We start from the raw sequence: 15,753 nt of genomic DNA on the forward strand, positions 1-15,753 counted from the left end.
ATTAATTTATTTAAATCTTATTTAATTTTGAATTTGATCGGTAGTTGATTGAAAACATAAGAAAAAAACAGTAAAAAATAGAAGTTGATTGATAAATGTTTTTTGTCTTTTTCCAAAATTAGCCTTTTGTATTTTCAATTTTGAATTAACTTATTTATACCTGTGAATTCTCAATTGAAAGAGAAAAAATTATAGAAGTATTATAATTATTGCCAGAAAGATAATGTCACCAAAGTTTGAAGAAAAAAAAGAAGAAGAAAAATATGGAATTTAGAGCATCACAAAAGGCCTCATTGGAAGAGCTACATCAATAATAAAAATTTTAAAAAACTTTTTAAATGTAATTTTTTAAATAAAATTATCCTCATCTCTCTTTAATATTAAAGAGTCATCTTTTCTCTCTTTAAATAATATTACACTACTTTGATATCATCATTATTGAAGAGGGAGGTGTAAAAACACATATAGTTTAATTTAGTGATAGGCAAATTTAGTTAAAATAATATAAATTATTTAAAGAGTATTTGGGATTTTTTTTTTTTTGGCCATATAGGTGATTAAAGAAAGGAGTATTTGAAGCATAAAATTAGATGAGTTTTTATTTTTTTAGTTATGTTTGTAAGGAACATGACGACATGTCATACACAATTAGTAGTGCTTCCGTGGCTCGTAAAAATAAGCCGAGACCATCCGGGAGCACCATACACAAAGAGACAAGAGTGGAAGGTTGATTCACGGTGAGGTGCCTGAGGCTCTGACTCTGAGGGAGCGAAGGAGGCAAACGCTTCTCCTGATAATTCAGGGGATCAAAATTTTGCATATAACATAAAAAAATTCAACCTAAAATCACAAACACTAATTTAACAATCATGGAAAGTGCATTAGCGAGCGCCTCTGCTATCACTGACCAGAGGCAAAAGATCGAACAGTATAAGCACATTCTCTCTTCTGTTATCTCTTCAAACGACATCGTTCAAGCCAAGAAATTCATCGATCACAGTTACCTCTCTCCCTCTCTATCTATCTTTTTAATTAAAAATTTTCGCCTAGGGTTTTTTGAAATCCATTATTTTGGAAGGAAGCAAATTTTTGTTCGACCTTATCCTTTTTCTATCTTAAAATTTTTTTTCTGTGCAGTGCTATCCGATGATGTACCATTGGTTGTTTCGCGTCAGCTGTTGCAGACTTTTGCTCAAGAGCTGGGGAGATTAGAACCGGAGACGCAAAAGGAAATTGCCAATTATACCCTCGCTCAGATTCAACCTCGTGTTGTCTCCTTCGAAGAACAGGTTAGCTTTGGACTATATTTATATTCAAGCTATTGCTATCTGTGTACACTTTTTTCTTTTCTTTTGAACTTCTTGGATGCCACATTGTTTTTTTACTATAGGTCCATTTTCTGTTTGTAACTGGTTATTGCTGCTTGTTTGCTTTCCTCTTCCTGCTTTCTTTATCTCTGGAGTTTCTTTTCTTTATTGTTTTTGTTGTGAGGGCTATATCTGATGCATTGGCGATCACATGGTTGACAACAACATTGAATTTTCATGATCATTGAAGTTTAAGTGTTATAAGTAAAACTTGTTTTCTCAGGTGTTAATTATCAGGGAGAAACTTGCTGATTTATATGAATCTGAGCAGCAATGGTCAAAAGCAGCTCAGATGCTTAGTGGAATTGATCTTGACTCTGGAATGAGGTGTGGAACCGTATTCTTTAATTTTTAATAAAATTAGGTATTCTTGCCCATTATCACGATTATGGATGTATTCCCTTTGTTTTATTTGCACCAGAGTCATTGACGATACATTCAGGTTGTCGAAATGTGTCCAGATTGCTCGCCTATATCTTGAGGTATTGACTGCATGATGCTACTGCATTTTAATGCTGAAAAAATTTCATCTTGTACATGTCAACATGAAGGAGTCTTGTGATGGGGCAGAGTGTAGGCCTGTTGTCAATGGTTGGAGACATTTCATTTTAAAGAGGATTGTGCTGCAGACTGGAGTTTGTGTGTCTGATCAACAATCACTGCATGTTTTATTCATGTATTTTTCATTTATGGACATATACTCTACATTTGGTTTTAACCAATTCGAGGATCAGAGGTTCATATAAATATGGAGGGTCTTAAAATAGTTTTCATTAGCAACTGTATATTTTGCAGGATGATGATGCTGTTAATGCAGAGGCTTTCATTAATAAAGCGTCATTCTTGGTTAGCAGCAGTCAGCAGGAAGTGTTGAATCTACAGTACAAGGTTCGATATTTGTTTGAGAGTGAGGATGTTTGTTTCCTCAGAAGCTTTAGTATTTTCTGAACTCTATTTGGTGTTTCCTTTTCCTGTCATTAGGTTTGTTATGCCAGGATTTTGGATTTGAAAAGGAAGTTCTTGGAAGCAGCACTACGTTACTATGATATATCTCAGATTCAGAAGCGGCAGATAGGAGACGAGTATGTGCTCTCGTAACATTTAGTTGTATTTTGTTTTTCAAGATTTAGATAATAAACCTGGAATCATCCAATAATTATTAATATTTATCCTGAGTGTTCATGATTCTATCCTGTTTTCTAATTTAGTACTACTCTGGCCTGTCCTTTGGCCAACTGGTGTTTGCATAGGTTTTAGAATTCAGAGGCTGCTAAATGTTCTGTTTCTTTTACATCATTGATTTATCTGTGACAGACTTGATATACACTAGCACCTTCCCCTTGTGAATCTTATAAAATGAATTCTATTGTTTAGAACAATTGATGAGGAAGCATTGGAGCAAGCTCTGTCTGCTGCTGTGACATGTACAATTTTGGCTGCTGCGGGTCCTCAACGCTCTCGTGTTCTTGCCACTCTGTACAAAGTAAACAATCATTGAAACAACACACATTTCAAGAATTTAATTTTCAATTTTTATTTTAAATTATGCTGATGTATTGGGATATGATTCAGGATGAACGGTGTTCAAAATTGAAAATATATCCAATATTACAAAAGGTTCTCTCCATCTTTCTCTCTGTCTGTGCATGTACAAATTCCATGAAGTTGTTTCTCATGCCTAACTATTTTGAAGAGTTTTTGCTCATATGATACTGAAGTCGTTATATGGAATTTATCAGGTATATTTGGAGAGAATTTTGAGAAAACCTGAAATTGATGCATTCGCAGAAGAGCTGAAACCTCATCAGGTTATAAACATTTGATACTGCTTTCAAATGTCAAATCTATGGCTTGTACCTTTTTGTTTTATGTAAGCCGCATTGGCTCACCTTTCACTTACTTTTCAGAAAGCACTTCTGCCGGATAATTTTACCGTGCTGGATCGTGCCATGATTGAGCATAATCTTTTGAGCGCAAGCAAACTTTACACCAACATAAGTTTTGAAGAGTTGGGCACTTTGCTTGGTATTGCACCTCAAAAGGTATTGTATCATATTGATTACCCTAGTTTTTCCCCTATTCTGCTGATGGTCACCATGTTTTCATCGGACTGCTTGTCATTCGTGTCCATGGATCTTTAGACTGACTGATATTTTATATTCCCAACATACTAGCTGCTTGGCAGTTGCAGCAATGGTGAGGGGAGTGGGCAAGGGTTGGTTTTCCCTTACCCAACCTCTTCCATCCCAGGCATTCCTGGTTTTGAGCCTTTTTTCCCCCCTTCCCCTGAAGGGGTAATGAGCGTGTTGCTTTTCGAGTTCCTGTGCACATTTCCTCTGTTGAAGTTGACCCCGCTTTTACTTCAATTATGGTTTTTGGTTATTTTTGTCTTCTCTGTCTTTGGAAAGTATACTTATGTCCTTTCTATTTTAATGTGTCACTGGTTTTCCTTTACAGGCAGAGAAGATTGCATCAAGAATGATTTTTGAGGACAGAATGAGGGGATCCATTGATCAGGTATGACATACTAGCTAAAAGTATTTTCCCAAGGCCAAAAGATTCATTGCAAACGTGAATTTGTAACTTCATTTCCTGTTTATCACTCAAATTTATTATTGCTAGGTCATCTGGAGAGTTGTAATTTGAAGTTTTTTCCAAAATATGTTAGAATCTTAAGACCTGTCTTGTTTATTACTTTTTTGCTTTTAGATTCTGTTAGAGATTTAGGGTATGTTTGGAACTGTCTACTTCTACTTAACTTTGAAAGCGCAACAATAAAAGTGCTTGGTAAATGCCATCTTTTACTTGGCAGCTAATGGTTACCATTCACCCACTTGCTTATTATCGTGGATTCAAAGCCACGCACCTCTGTTCTAAGCATAACCTTAGTTCCAGCTTACTCTGGGCTGATCAATGTCATATGGTCTAGGGGATAAGTTAAGTCTGTTAAATGCAAAATGCACAAATCACTAACACCCATCGAATAATTTAATATGTTAGGTGGAAGCTGTTATACATTTTGAGGATGATACTGAAGAGCTGCAACAATGGGATCAACAGGTCAGTTTCTACCTGATAACAAGCACCAACTGTTTAACAATTTATATGATTTGAACTGTGCATGGTTATAATTATCTTTTAGTGGCTCTTAATTTGTAATACACCAACTGATTCACAATTTATATTATTTGAACTGTGCATGGTTGTAGTTATCTTTTAGTGGCTCTTAATTTGTAACATTGATTTTGCAGATAGTTGGACTCTGTCAAGCTCTCAATGATATATTAGATAGCATGGCTAAGAAGGGATTGCCGATTCCTGTATGATCTATGCGATTGGCAATCTTTTTAGAAATTAAAGATTTGTTGATGCATAGAAACAATTCAGCATTTTGTTTCGTTTTCAATTTTGTGAAGATCACTCATTTTGTAATTGGAATTTTGCATGCCGTACTTTGACAGCAACGAGCATGGGGTATGTTTACATTCTCAGTTCTAATAGTTTTTGCTTCGGCATTCTTTTGATACAAAAAATGGCTGAAGAGTAACCTTTCCTTTTTCTTAGTTACAAAATCAAAGATTGGTGGATACGCCTTTCAGTTTCTGGATTGTAATTTGTTGGTGGATACGCCTTTCAGTTTCTCGATTGTAATTTGTCAGGCTCTCCTGGTTTCATTGAGTCCTGCAAACTAAAATAAAGTTAAGCATGTTTATTGTGAACAAAAAGGGAAGGTAATCGAAATGGGATTGTGTTCATAATTATGAAGCCTGAAAGCCGGTCGTTGTCAAAAGCAGGCTTGTGATTGAAGGCTTAAAATTTCAAAGCAAATTTTAACCATACATACATTAATATTAATAGACACATGGTGCAATTTTTTTTAAAAAAATTTAGAACTTAGACTATGATATCTTAATATATTTTAATATCATTATTTTCTTCTATTGTTAAGGAAAAAATTTCAAAAAAGGAGCAACGCTATTTGCACGTGTTCAAACACAAAATATTGCACAGCCAAAACAGGACCATTTCGTTTAATTTTAAAATGTCATGTGATCTTAGTTGACCAAACGAATAAATCAAAAGAAATTAAAAGCTTATCTGAATCATATTTCACATGAAAAGTAAAAGGACGTGGCGTTTTAAAAGTAAATGAAACGGTCCCGTTTTGACTGTCATGTGCAATCTTCTGTAATCTGTATTTGAACGTGAGCAAATTGAATTACTCTAAAAAACAGAAGTACAAGATCCTGTTATTTTCCTCTCATTCATTTTAAAAAAAAAAGACTATTTGTATTTCTTTACATGAATGAAAATAAGGCTGCAGAAAAAGCAACGTACAAATATCAAACTTCTTTTTAGCCTCTTTTGGCCTCTATTCTATCTCTCTCCCTCTAATTTTTCTAATGCTAAAATTGAACAGAGTTACCAGTAAAAGGAAAAATATGTCTGGCACTGTCAAAAGAAAAAATGTACTATGTCCCTGCGTCTTTGGCTGGAGAGGACCTTGTAGAATCCTTCACGTTTTGCACAAGCACCTCGTGATTAATAGAGGCCAACTGTGATAAATTCTGCAAAGAAAAACGCATTTACAAAACTAGAACGAGTTTAACCATAGCCATGAAATGTGTCACAGCACTTCATTAGACCTTAGAACCAATTGTCAACATAAAAACAGGTTGGTCTCTCAACATCCTACGGATTTAACAATCATTGCATCATCAACATTGCATGAATCAGTTAAATTATCAGATTAAAATATTGGACATCATGTCACCAATGTTGTTTGTGCTAAAAGCTCTGGTTTTCTCTTCATTTTTTGTTCCCCATATTCTCACTTGAGACCTACTAAAGTAACATCTGAGCTGAAAGCCGGTACACTAGTGCTGAATCTAATGATACTCAAAGTTGGTGATAACCAAATTGGTGAAAGACAGTTCATCCAATCACCATGTACATTATTCCAGTGTACTTGGGATACCAATTTAGAATCAATCAGGTAGAGATTAAGAAAATTTATACAATATACTTATTAAATGTTGATCCGTTTAGTTAGTAGGCATACCTTGAAAGAGAAATTTATTAGTGACAGATCAAGAGGACAAGAACCAAACTCTGCAAGGTCTCCGCATTCATCCATCTGAACAGAAGAAAGCAAAGTCACAAATTAAGATTTCAAGAAAAACTTAGAAAAGAGAAATACTTGTAATATTATCATCCAAGACATAAAAACACAAAACTATCTATAAGAAAATGCATTCTAACATAAACATCACCTATCCATTATTTTGAAAATAGAGCAATATGATTTTTTGACAAGAATCGTAAACAGGTTATGTTAAGAGGTCAACTAGTAATTTACCTCAGTTCTAGAATTTGAAGATGAGTCACAAGTGTCAGCATCAGAGTAGCTACCATTCTGATCATCCGGCAATCCACTTGAAATTTGACTAAAGCGTGATAAGAAGTAGCTTGTGTCATCTACACTTTCAGGTTGCGGTACAAAGACAGCCTATAAACATATTTGAAAGTGGAAAGTTAAATAAGAATCCCCATCATGAGGAACATTGTGGTGTTTACACAAAGGTGCACCAGAATTGCCCTCTTGTAAAATAGGCATAGATATAGACACAAAGAGAAAGACAAGGAAGCACATATGACCTCCAACACAAAAAATAAAAAATACAAACATAAAATAGATTTGAGCTTAATTAAATGCCTAGGCAAGTATGCGTGTGTTTTGCAAAAGTGAAAACCATACATAACTTGCTAGGGTGATTTTTGGACTTGGCATCAAGGGAAAGAAAATTAATATGTATACATGAATAAAGCACCATGAATGGTCAATTACTGTCATGTTCTGTGTTAAGATATAGAAGCCCATAGGTTGATAGAATGGAAGTGTATTCATATATCAAACTCAAGATGCAGAATCCCTGCCAGGCACTTTTTAGTTTTCTTCTCTAAAAGACCAACTTAACATGCCCATAATGGATTTCCACTAGGAGAGGTAACTGAAACAGACAGTGAGACAGATATGCTAGGCTCACATGTTTCAAATAAATTTTCCCAATTATTTATATATTCTCCAATATATGCCCTTTAATAAGCATTTTTCGTATTAGCTATGTCATGAGAATCAGTCCAACAATTTATAACACACACAAAACAATGTTGCATCATAATTTCAACCTTTCAAGACTTTTTTAACCTAGATTATTACGAATCTATAGACACCAAGAGGGGCATATGTAATTACCTTTTGCAATGCAAGGCTGTCCCAGTTAACTCCCTTGAAAAAAGGATGAGCTTTTACCTACAAAGCAATAGAAGCCATTCAAAAAGCCAATCTGAAATCACAATAATTTCAGTTCTATTTCAAGTTTTGATTGCATAGAGACACAGTTTTCTGTTTTTTTAATGAAAATTTTACAGTGAAATACCTCTGCTGCACCATTTGCTCCAAGGCGCTGGTTTGGATCATGTATAAGAAACCTATACAGAAAGGAAATTGTTAGATAAATTGTTCGGCCTAGAACGAGTGAATGCTCAGTTAGCTAGATGCAAAATGCTACACATAATGTCTGTACAAAGTGCTGTTAAAAAGCATACTACAAAATGAAGTAGCTGGATAAGGTGCAGAGAGATAAAATCATAAAAAAGCAACAGATGATAATAGTGCTTTTTCATACAATGAAAACATATGTAACAATAATAAGAATGACACTTTTTTTTTGTCCTAAAGAAAAAAAGCTCAATGCCCTTTTTTTATATTGATAACTCATACCGCCGCACAGACTCAGACCATGGGCCCGCTCCGGCCAGGCCTTAACAGGGGGCAATCCGGCGCTACAACCCCATGACCCATGAGACAACAAAGGGTGGAATTTTAAGCCCACCAGAGGGATCGAACCTGAGGCCTCGATACAGCCAAGTAAGGATGTTCAACATCCAATCTACTCCAATCCAATTTTTGTCAGATTGACCCTTTGATTGGATTAGATTGCAATCCAATATAAACCAATTCAACCACTTAATTTTTATTTTCTTATTTAAAGAAAAGATACATGCCACTTTTATATTTAACTAGCTGAAAAATAAAACCTAATTTTGTATAACAAATAAATATACAATAATATACAATACGAAGTACAAATTGCAAGCCACAACCAATATTTGCTTTCAATATACAAATTTCAGTTTTCCCCCCCCCCCCCCCCCCCCCCCCCCCCCCCACCCCAAAAAGAAACCATATGATAATAAAACACATGAATCATGAAATGTTAAAATATTAAAAGAGTTGATTTTTTTAAATCAGTAATTAGAACTCTTGAGAGCAATTGACAATTTTTATTTTTAATCAGATTGATCAGATAGGATTAAATTGGGTCTAATTTTTTATTGGTTTGGATTATATTGGATTTCAATCAGTGATTGAATCAGATTGGATCCAAAATGTAAAATCCAACATATGATGGACTGGACTTGGATTTGGATTTGCTATGCACCAGATCCCAAACAGTCAACCAATTGGACTCCTGCTTCAGGGGCTCCCTATTTAGAAATATTAATACATTTTATATAAACAATTAGTTATTCAAACCTGACTCTACTCCACCACCCCACTCCCTCTTCTAACCATAGAATCACAAAGTAAAACACTTAAAATTTAACATAGTAATTCCACAACTTTTGTGATCTCCATCTTCCTTTTCTTTCATTTAGTAACCACATTTTGAATACCCAAAAGAGTGTATATTACGAATATTTGCCTTAGAAAAGAATGTTACAGAATTCATGAACAATTTGCTTATGCATTGAACATGATGTTTCATTGATCATAAAATTTAACATTTCATTTCCTAATTTCTGTAGTAAATTTCATATTCATCTGCTATATATGGTGCTTAAACAAGATCAAAGACTAGTTTATTTTCACTAGATTCTTATAAGACATTTAAAATGTATAGGTAAGCATTTTTTAGTCGAATGAATCAATAGCATAAGACTCCCAAGAACCAACCTGTTAATGAGGTCTTGGGCCTCAAAGGACATGTCACTAGGAACACAAGGCCAGGGAATTTTTCTGTTGAGAATATTGTCAAATATTATCTGCAAAGCCAAGAAAAAATGATTAAAAATTATTAAAAAAGTACCTGATCAGTAAAAGTTGATTCATGTAATGTTATGCCTAATAAGATATGGATCACAAAGGAACGAGGAATTAATAGATGAAAGGATATAAATAGAAATTAATAAGGAACTAATGTGAAGCAGAGAAGATTTCTCTGCAGCAACAAATGTTTAAACTATCTCATAGATTTAACTCACCATTCAACCTTGCAGACATCTAAATGGCAACTATTTTCTATTATGCATTATTTACATCAAGGATGTAACTAGAGAGCATCGATTAGTACTTTGCATATCAAGCTGCTATGATTGTAAGAGAAGAAGGGTTCAGGGAAATTGAAATCTGCAGTCATGAACAACATTCAAGATACATGTTGCTCGACCCACAATTATGATGAAGGCCTCTATACATGAAATTGAGGACAACCAATTCAGCTCATTGAAACAAGTCACAGAATCAGAGTCTACTGAAAATGATTATTTCAATACCTTAATCTTGATTAAACTTTGGTTCAACAACCATCATGAATTATGAAATGAAAAGGTAGATACCTCTGGAGATTCAGCAGTGAAAGGTGGAATTCCAGTTATAAATTCAAATAAGATTATTCCCACTGACCACCAGTCAGCAGCATAGCCTGCATGAATGATCAGGAAGTCATTCAACTGCCAAGAAAACTTAAAGTAACCAGTTCTCAGGTTTGGTCCAAACCATGTTCAGTTCCAAGAAGAATTTCAGGGGCCAGGTAATCAGGTGTCCCGACAGCTGAGTGTCGATTTCTATTGTCTGTTTGCTGATACTCTGGATAATGAGCATCTGATGGCATGATTCCATCTGTTTCAGGTCCTGACAAATCAATTGTGTTGTTTATAAGGCCAATTTTTGATAGCCCAAAATCTGTAAGCTGGTAGTAAAAGCAGTGATTAGTATTAACAGTAACATAACAAAAGGCTGATGCAGGTACAAAATTCAAATGTACATAGGATGGACACATGCAGGGACATTATATGACACAGTGATGAATCATCAAGTTTGGCTCCCACCCTCCCATCTAAAGAAAGTTGATCTCATCAACATTCAGCAAGTTATTGATTAAGTTACTAAAAATCGCAGGAACAAATTTTGGTTATAATTATTTGAAAGGAAATCTTAGAAAGAAAGATTGCCATAGCGGTAACTTCAAAAGTCCATTTTGAGGGCTATAAAGAATTAGAAGAATATAAAACAACCTCTGATCCTTATTTTTACGGACAACACAAAATCTGACATGTTAGCTTAGCTCAATTGAATTATTCGGCTTCATTCAGTTCAATTAAATAGCTATTGATAAATACGATGACTAGGATACTTCAACAAATTACTTTTTTCCAATTTTATAATTTAATGATCATCAGGATAATTATGCAGCTTATGTGCCAGACCTTAATGTGTCCATCATGTGCAATTAAAAGGTTGTCTGGTTTCAGATCACGATGCACAATTCCAAGAGAATGGAGGTATTCTAAAGCAAGAACCTGAAAAAAAATGATCAACGTAAGTAACAGTAAGGATAAGAACTAAACAAGGACATACATATATATGTAAAAGGTCTTTGACATACCAGTTCTGCAATGTATATACGAGCCACATCTTCCTCGAGGCAGCCAACTTTTCTGAGTAAAGAGTATAGATCACCTCCATTGAGATATTCCATAACCAAATAAAGGTTATCTCTACAGGAGAAAGAATAAAAAAACCTAACCTGCAGTGACAAGACCACGTTCATTTTCGAAGCATACAGTAATACAGCTTGACTATTCTAGCGCTAAACTATCAAAAATTCTTTCTTCAAAACTCCAATTCATGATGAAAAGGACAAATAGATTTAGAAAATTGCAGCAATTGGAGCACCCACTTGCTATAGGAAAATTATTGTCAAAATTATGACTTCATTAAAAAAAAAATGGTTTGTAACTCAAAGCATTCCATAACTATTACCACAAAAGGATTTCGAACTGTTATTAATATATTGCGCTCTGCTAATATACGCTCTATATCATTTTTCCGTATCATGTCCAACTTCTTGAGCACCTGCTTTGGAAAAGAAGAAAAAGAAAAAGAAAAATACAGTTGATCAAGAATGGTGCTAAAAATACCATATCAGAAATTACTAAAATAAGATTTTACCTTTATTGCAAATAAGTCTCCTGTTGTCCGTTTGCGCGCAAGAAAAACTCTACCAAAGGCGCCTCTGCTAATTGGTTTGATGATCTCAAAGTCATCAATGCTTGTCCGCTCTTTGTGAGATGAATGTAAAGGAGTAGAAACGCCACTACTTTGAGACACACTGTCCAATATAAGTCTAGAATTTTCCTTATATTTACTAAAACTTGTAGGGCTTTTCTCATCCAATAGTTCACAAGCAAGTATATATTTTTCCCTGCACATATATTTGGAAACTGTGACATTAATTTGGTGAGCTGAGAGTAGTATTACATAAAAGCTATTCTAAGATATTAAACTTGCCGCAGAAGTTTCTCTATCCGGCTTCCAAAAGTGTCTATTACTAGAGCTTTGAGCTTGCTATGCTGTAAAACATCCTGTAAGTCATGCATGCAGGCAAGCAAAAACTCAGAACCTTCTTTTGAAAAATCTGTATCTGCCACACAGCGAGCTATGTCAGCAAGTTCAATCATCTGCCAGAAGGAAGGAAATAAATCAGAAGCATATATAACTTTGCTTTATAGAATTAAAAGCATAGCTACAACAAAAATGACAGCAGTACTTACAAAAAGAAAAAAGGCAGTGAAACACATTAAGATGTAATTAGCTGGAAAATTGAGATGATTAGAAAGGAATAAATTTCCAAAAAAGTAAACTGACCTGCTGCACATCCTCTAGCTCAGCAGGATGGTTACGCTCTAACCAGAAAGGGTCAAAATGGCCTGCTTTAGGTGTATTTGTAGAAGATACTGATGTCATGCTTCCTGTTGAGGATGATGCACCATAGCCGCTCAACTTCAAACCTAAGTGACCCCTCAAGTTTAGAGAACCTAGGTGAGAATCATCTATACAGGCGGTGTCCATCTCATGTATATCCTCAAACATTCCTTCAACACCTTTATTTCGCCATTCACTTATTTTAGGAGAATAACCATCATATGTGATTGCAGAGTTCATACTTTGTGTTCTTGAATTTTCAGGGCTGCCAAGGATTGGGTGAGAACTTGAATTACATGACTCTGAAATTTGTTCTAATATCTCTGAAAGTTTTAACAGGCGTTCATCGACATCCAGACAATTCAATTCACACTTATCTGCATATGCACATATGTAAGAGTGGGATTCCAGATGAGAAATAGGAACAACTTCCTCACATATCCTACAGATTACTGAGTCACTTCCATCTAAACTTTGCCCCTGCTCATGAGGTGAACCACAATTAGACTTGGTTACTTCAACAATTCTACCTTCAACAATATGAGACTGTTGCTCTTGCATTCGAGAATAATGTTGGGACTTCTGTGGTGGAAAATTTTGTTCAATAAATACAGATTTTTTTTCGGAAGTATGATCAAGTGACTCAGAACAACTGCAATCACTGATCTCTGGGACAGTAGATACCTTTTGTTGTCCTGATATTTTTTTTTTGGCATTGGCCTTCTGATACGAGGCATAATCTAAATCAGATTCAGCAGTGCCAGGACTTGGCACCCAGCTTGTTTCGACAGCAGGAACACTTTCTAAACATTTCTTAAATTTATGAAGAGATTTCTCCGCAATTGGCTCACTCTCTTTCTGGAAAAGTAACAATCTAGTGCAGCGGGTCAATATGAACAGCATGCGTGTAGACAGCCACTTAACTAATCCTACTTGACACTGTTGCCTTTTCTCAGTCAAATCTTGGACAATTGTTTCACAATTAGCACGAAACAAACAAGATGTCATCTCAATACACTGTTGAGCAAGAATAAGCAGATCCTCCAACATTTCCTTCCCTTCTGAGGATGGGGAGTCCATTTTCTCCAGAACATTCATAACATCCTTAGCAAAAGTAGCCAGTTCTGAGTTCACCACTTCTTTGGCAGCATCAAATCTTGAATGCAATGTATCCAAAAGTTCCTGAGTAATTAAACAATATTAGAAGGAAAAAAAGGGCAAAGAGAATTAAAAGTGTCCACTAATAGTACTTTACTCTCTAACACCTTTAATATGAAGGAATTTTTCATTTGAAAGTGAATATAAGCATTCAGATAAAGTTATCACATTAAAAATTAATAAAGAGGAAAAAAATTGTCAAATTAACAATCACTTTGTGCAAAATTAAAGCGGCAGTAATCTTGAGCTTAAATTAAGACTTACCTTCAAATCATTGTAGCTGTGTGCTCGAGGGTAAGAAGAAGGAATGCCACCCTTTGGCCCGAGTTCATGTGAAAAACTCTTCAAACCTTTTGATACTTTACTGCTGCTCACATGCTCCGCCAAAGATTGCTTTTCGTTCAGATGGTTTCCTTCATGGCGTAATTTAGTTCTTCTAGGATCTTCTACATCAACATCTTTGTCTTCTGAGCCACTGTTCTGTCAAAAATCCGAAACAAAATCAAATATGTGATGCACAGAATACATAGATATCAGATAAACTGCATCTGCAGCATGCTAACCCCGGCCTCACCTCGGTATTTGGAGAAACAATATTGAATTTGGAAATATATGATGTGAACCACTGAGCTATCTTCTTTCCTTTACGGACTTCTGGTACATTTATAAAACCAGGAAACATTAAGTTTATTTCACTTTCTTTCTAGCAAACAACCAGGAAAGCTTCATGCACTAAACGCAACATTCTTTTGATTTTTTCTGTTATTGCCTTCCTCTCAGTCAGTAAGCTCTTCTACAGATATGAGACTAGAAATCTCATCATTAACAATTCAATTTTATTCCCAAGAAGCAGAGTTAGCACGATTCTCTTCAATCTCAATATGCTAAATTACTAGTGCCATGTCAAAACGAGCACAGAGCTCAACTTCATGAAATTCCATACAAACGTTTGTATGGTTTAGAAACAGTTAATGCAGTCCCGGGGGTGGGGGGGTTGGAACTAAAAAGCCAATTGACCGCATGTTACCAAAGAAGCAACCATCAAAGAACAATTTTAAAACAATTCATAGAAATAGAGGTTGATTCCATGATTATAAGTTCATTCCCTACTGGACCAGACCAGAATGGGTTATATACGTTCTCATTATAAGATGGGGTCATTCGAGCGTATCTAAATAGATATTACATTGACATATGGAAATATCAACTAAATGACTAATAAACCCAAAAGGTCTTGTCTTCTTTCTTTTTTCTTTTTTCTTTTTTTTTTTCCCTGAAAGATCTTTATTACCTGCTAATTACTTGAATTCTACCCCAAAGTTAATAAAAGTGCTAATAAGAACTGATATTCCAATTTAAATAAAATACAAACAAATTCTGAAAATATATAACAAGTTATAAAATTTCAACAAGGCCCCTAAAACAAATTGTACTTGATAAACTAACAAGCAGGCCACAATTTTGCACGTGCATGTTAACGAGCTCTAATGTGAAAAAAGACCTTTTCCAATTATTGGAATAACCAAATATTCACTATCCTAGTTTCTTTTTATTCCATCGTTTTCTCAGCAAACAAACAGAAAAACGAGAAAAAAAAAGAACAAACAAACCTTCTGTGAAAGAATTCGCAAGTTTTACATGTCCTTGAGCCACAGTCTTTTGCTTATGCTTCTGAGGAGGCCGTGAAACGCCATAGCTCCTTGACTCGGTCAATTCGTCCGGTTTTGATACACCTCCCCGAGTTTTGATCCGGTTCAACCCGGACGGAATTCCATTATCGTGATTGTTTTGACTCGCTTCCGCCATTACAGCAAATAAGTTGCAGTTCAAAAAAAGAAATCAACAATCCAAAATTCCAAAATAAACCCCTGCATCTGTTGCTCCGATATTTTCATCATCCTAATCAGAAACATTAAGAGCTATGAAGCCAATTAACGCGCGGTCAAAATTCAATTTTTTAAAATTGATTTATTAAGTTAAGCGAAATTCCAAAAACAAGTTTAAAAAAACAAAAAACGATTAGGAGGTTAAGTAACGTTGAGTTTGGTAGATAATAAGAGGCACGCACGAGGAGTAGAACGAGTCTTGCTTTATGTGGCTGTCGTCCGTTGGCGTTTTAAACATTGGAAGGAGCGCAACGCAAGTGCTTTTGCGTTTGCGTTAGTTGGCTGCGACAAC

General features: G+C 35.1%; 2 protein-coding genes across 7 annotated transcripts; one reads left to right on the forward strand and one right to left on the reverse strand.

The window, feature by feature from the left end:
- Positions 1-658: 658 nt before the first annotated feature.
- On the forward strand, positions 659-4,867 carry LOC102627923 (COP9 signalosome complex subunit 4). The gene is made up of 13 exons (XM_006473414.4): positions 659-999; positions 1,138-1,289; positions 1,591-1,694; positions 1,789-1,849; positions 2,163-2,255; positions 2,349-2,449; positions 2,742-2,850; positions 2,940-2,984; positions 3,107-3,175; positions 3,275-3,409; positions 3,825-3,884; positions 4,368-4,427; positions 4,619-4,867. Exons 1-13 carry the CDS (start codon positions 870-872, stop codon positions 4,691-4,693), a joined length of 1,194 nt encoding a protein of 397 aa, XP_006473477.1. The 5' UTR covers positions 659-869; the 3' UTR covers positions 4,694-4,867.
- Positions 4,741-15,725, reverse strand: LOC102627541 (probable serine/threonine protein kinase IRE4). Of its 6 annotated transcripts, none has more exons than XM_006473413.4 (18): positions 15,186-15,721; positions 14,150-14,229; positions 13,840-14,055; positions 12,361-13,599; positions 12,004-12,173; positions 11,665-11,917; positions 11,476-11,568; positions 11,099-11,239; positions 10,920-11,012; positions 10,210-10,402; positions 10,050-10,135; positions 9,388-9,476; positions 7,808-7,859; positions 7,624-7,680; positions 6,727-6,876; positions 6,430-6,504; positions 5,794-5,935; positions 4,741-5,048 (listed from the first exon to the last, which is right to left on the reverse strand). In XM_006473413.4, exons 1-17 carry the CDS (start codon positions 15,379-15,381, stop codon positions 5,840-5,842), a joined length of 3,279 nt encoding a protein of 1,092 aa, XP_006473476.2. In that variant the 5' UTR covers positions 15,382-15,721; the 3' UTR covers positions 4,741-5,048; positions 5,794-5,839. The 6 variants fall into 6 exon arrangements, 5 of the variants coding, with proteins under 5 accessions (XP_006473476.2, XP_015384350.2, XP_015384349.2 ...); XM_015528864.3 differs by having other exon boundaries at positions 4,741-5,055; XM_015528863.3 differs by lacking the exon at positions 4,741-5,048 and having other exon boundaries at positions 5,602-5,935.
- Positions 15,726-15,753: the final 28 nt, after the last annotated feature.

Source organism: Citrus sinensis, chromosome 5, assembly GCF_022201045.2.
Source record: "Citrus sinensis cultivar Valencia sweet orange chromosome 5, DVS_A1.0, whole genome shotgun sequence".
In the NCBI taxonomy this organism is placed as follows: domain Eukaryota; kingdom Viridiplantae; phylum Streptophyta; class Magnoliopsida; order Sapindales; family Rutaceae; genus Citrus; species Citrus sinensis.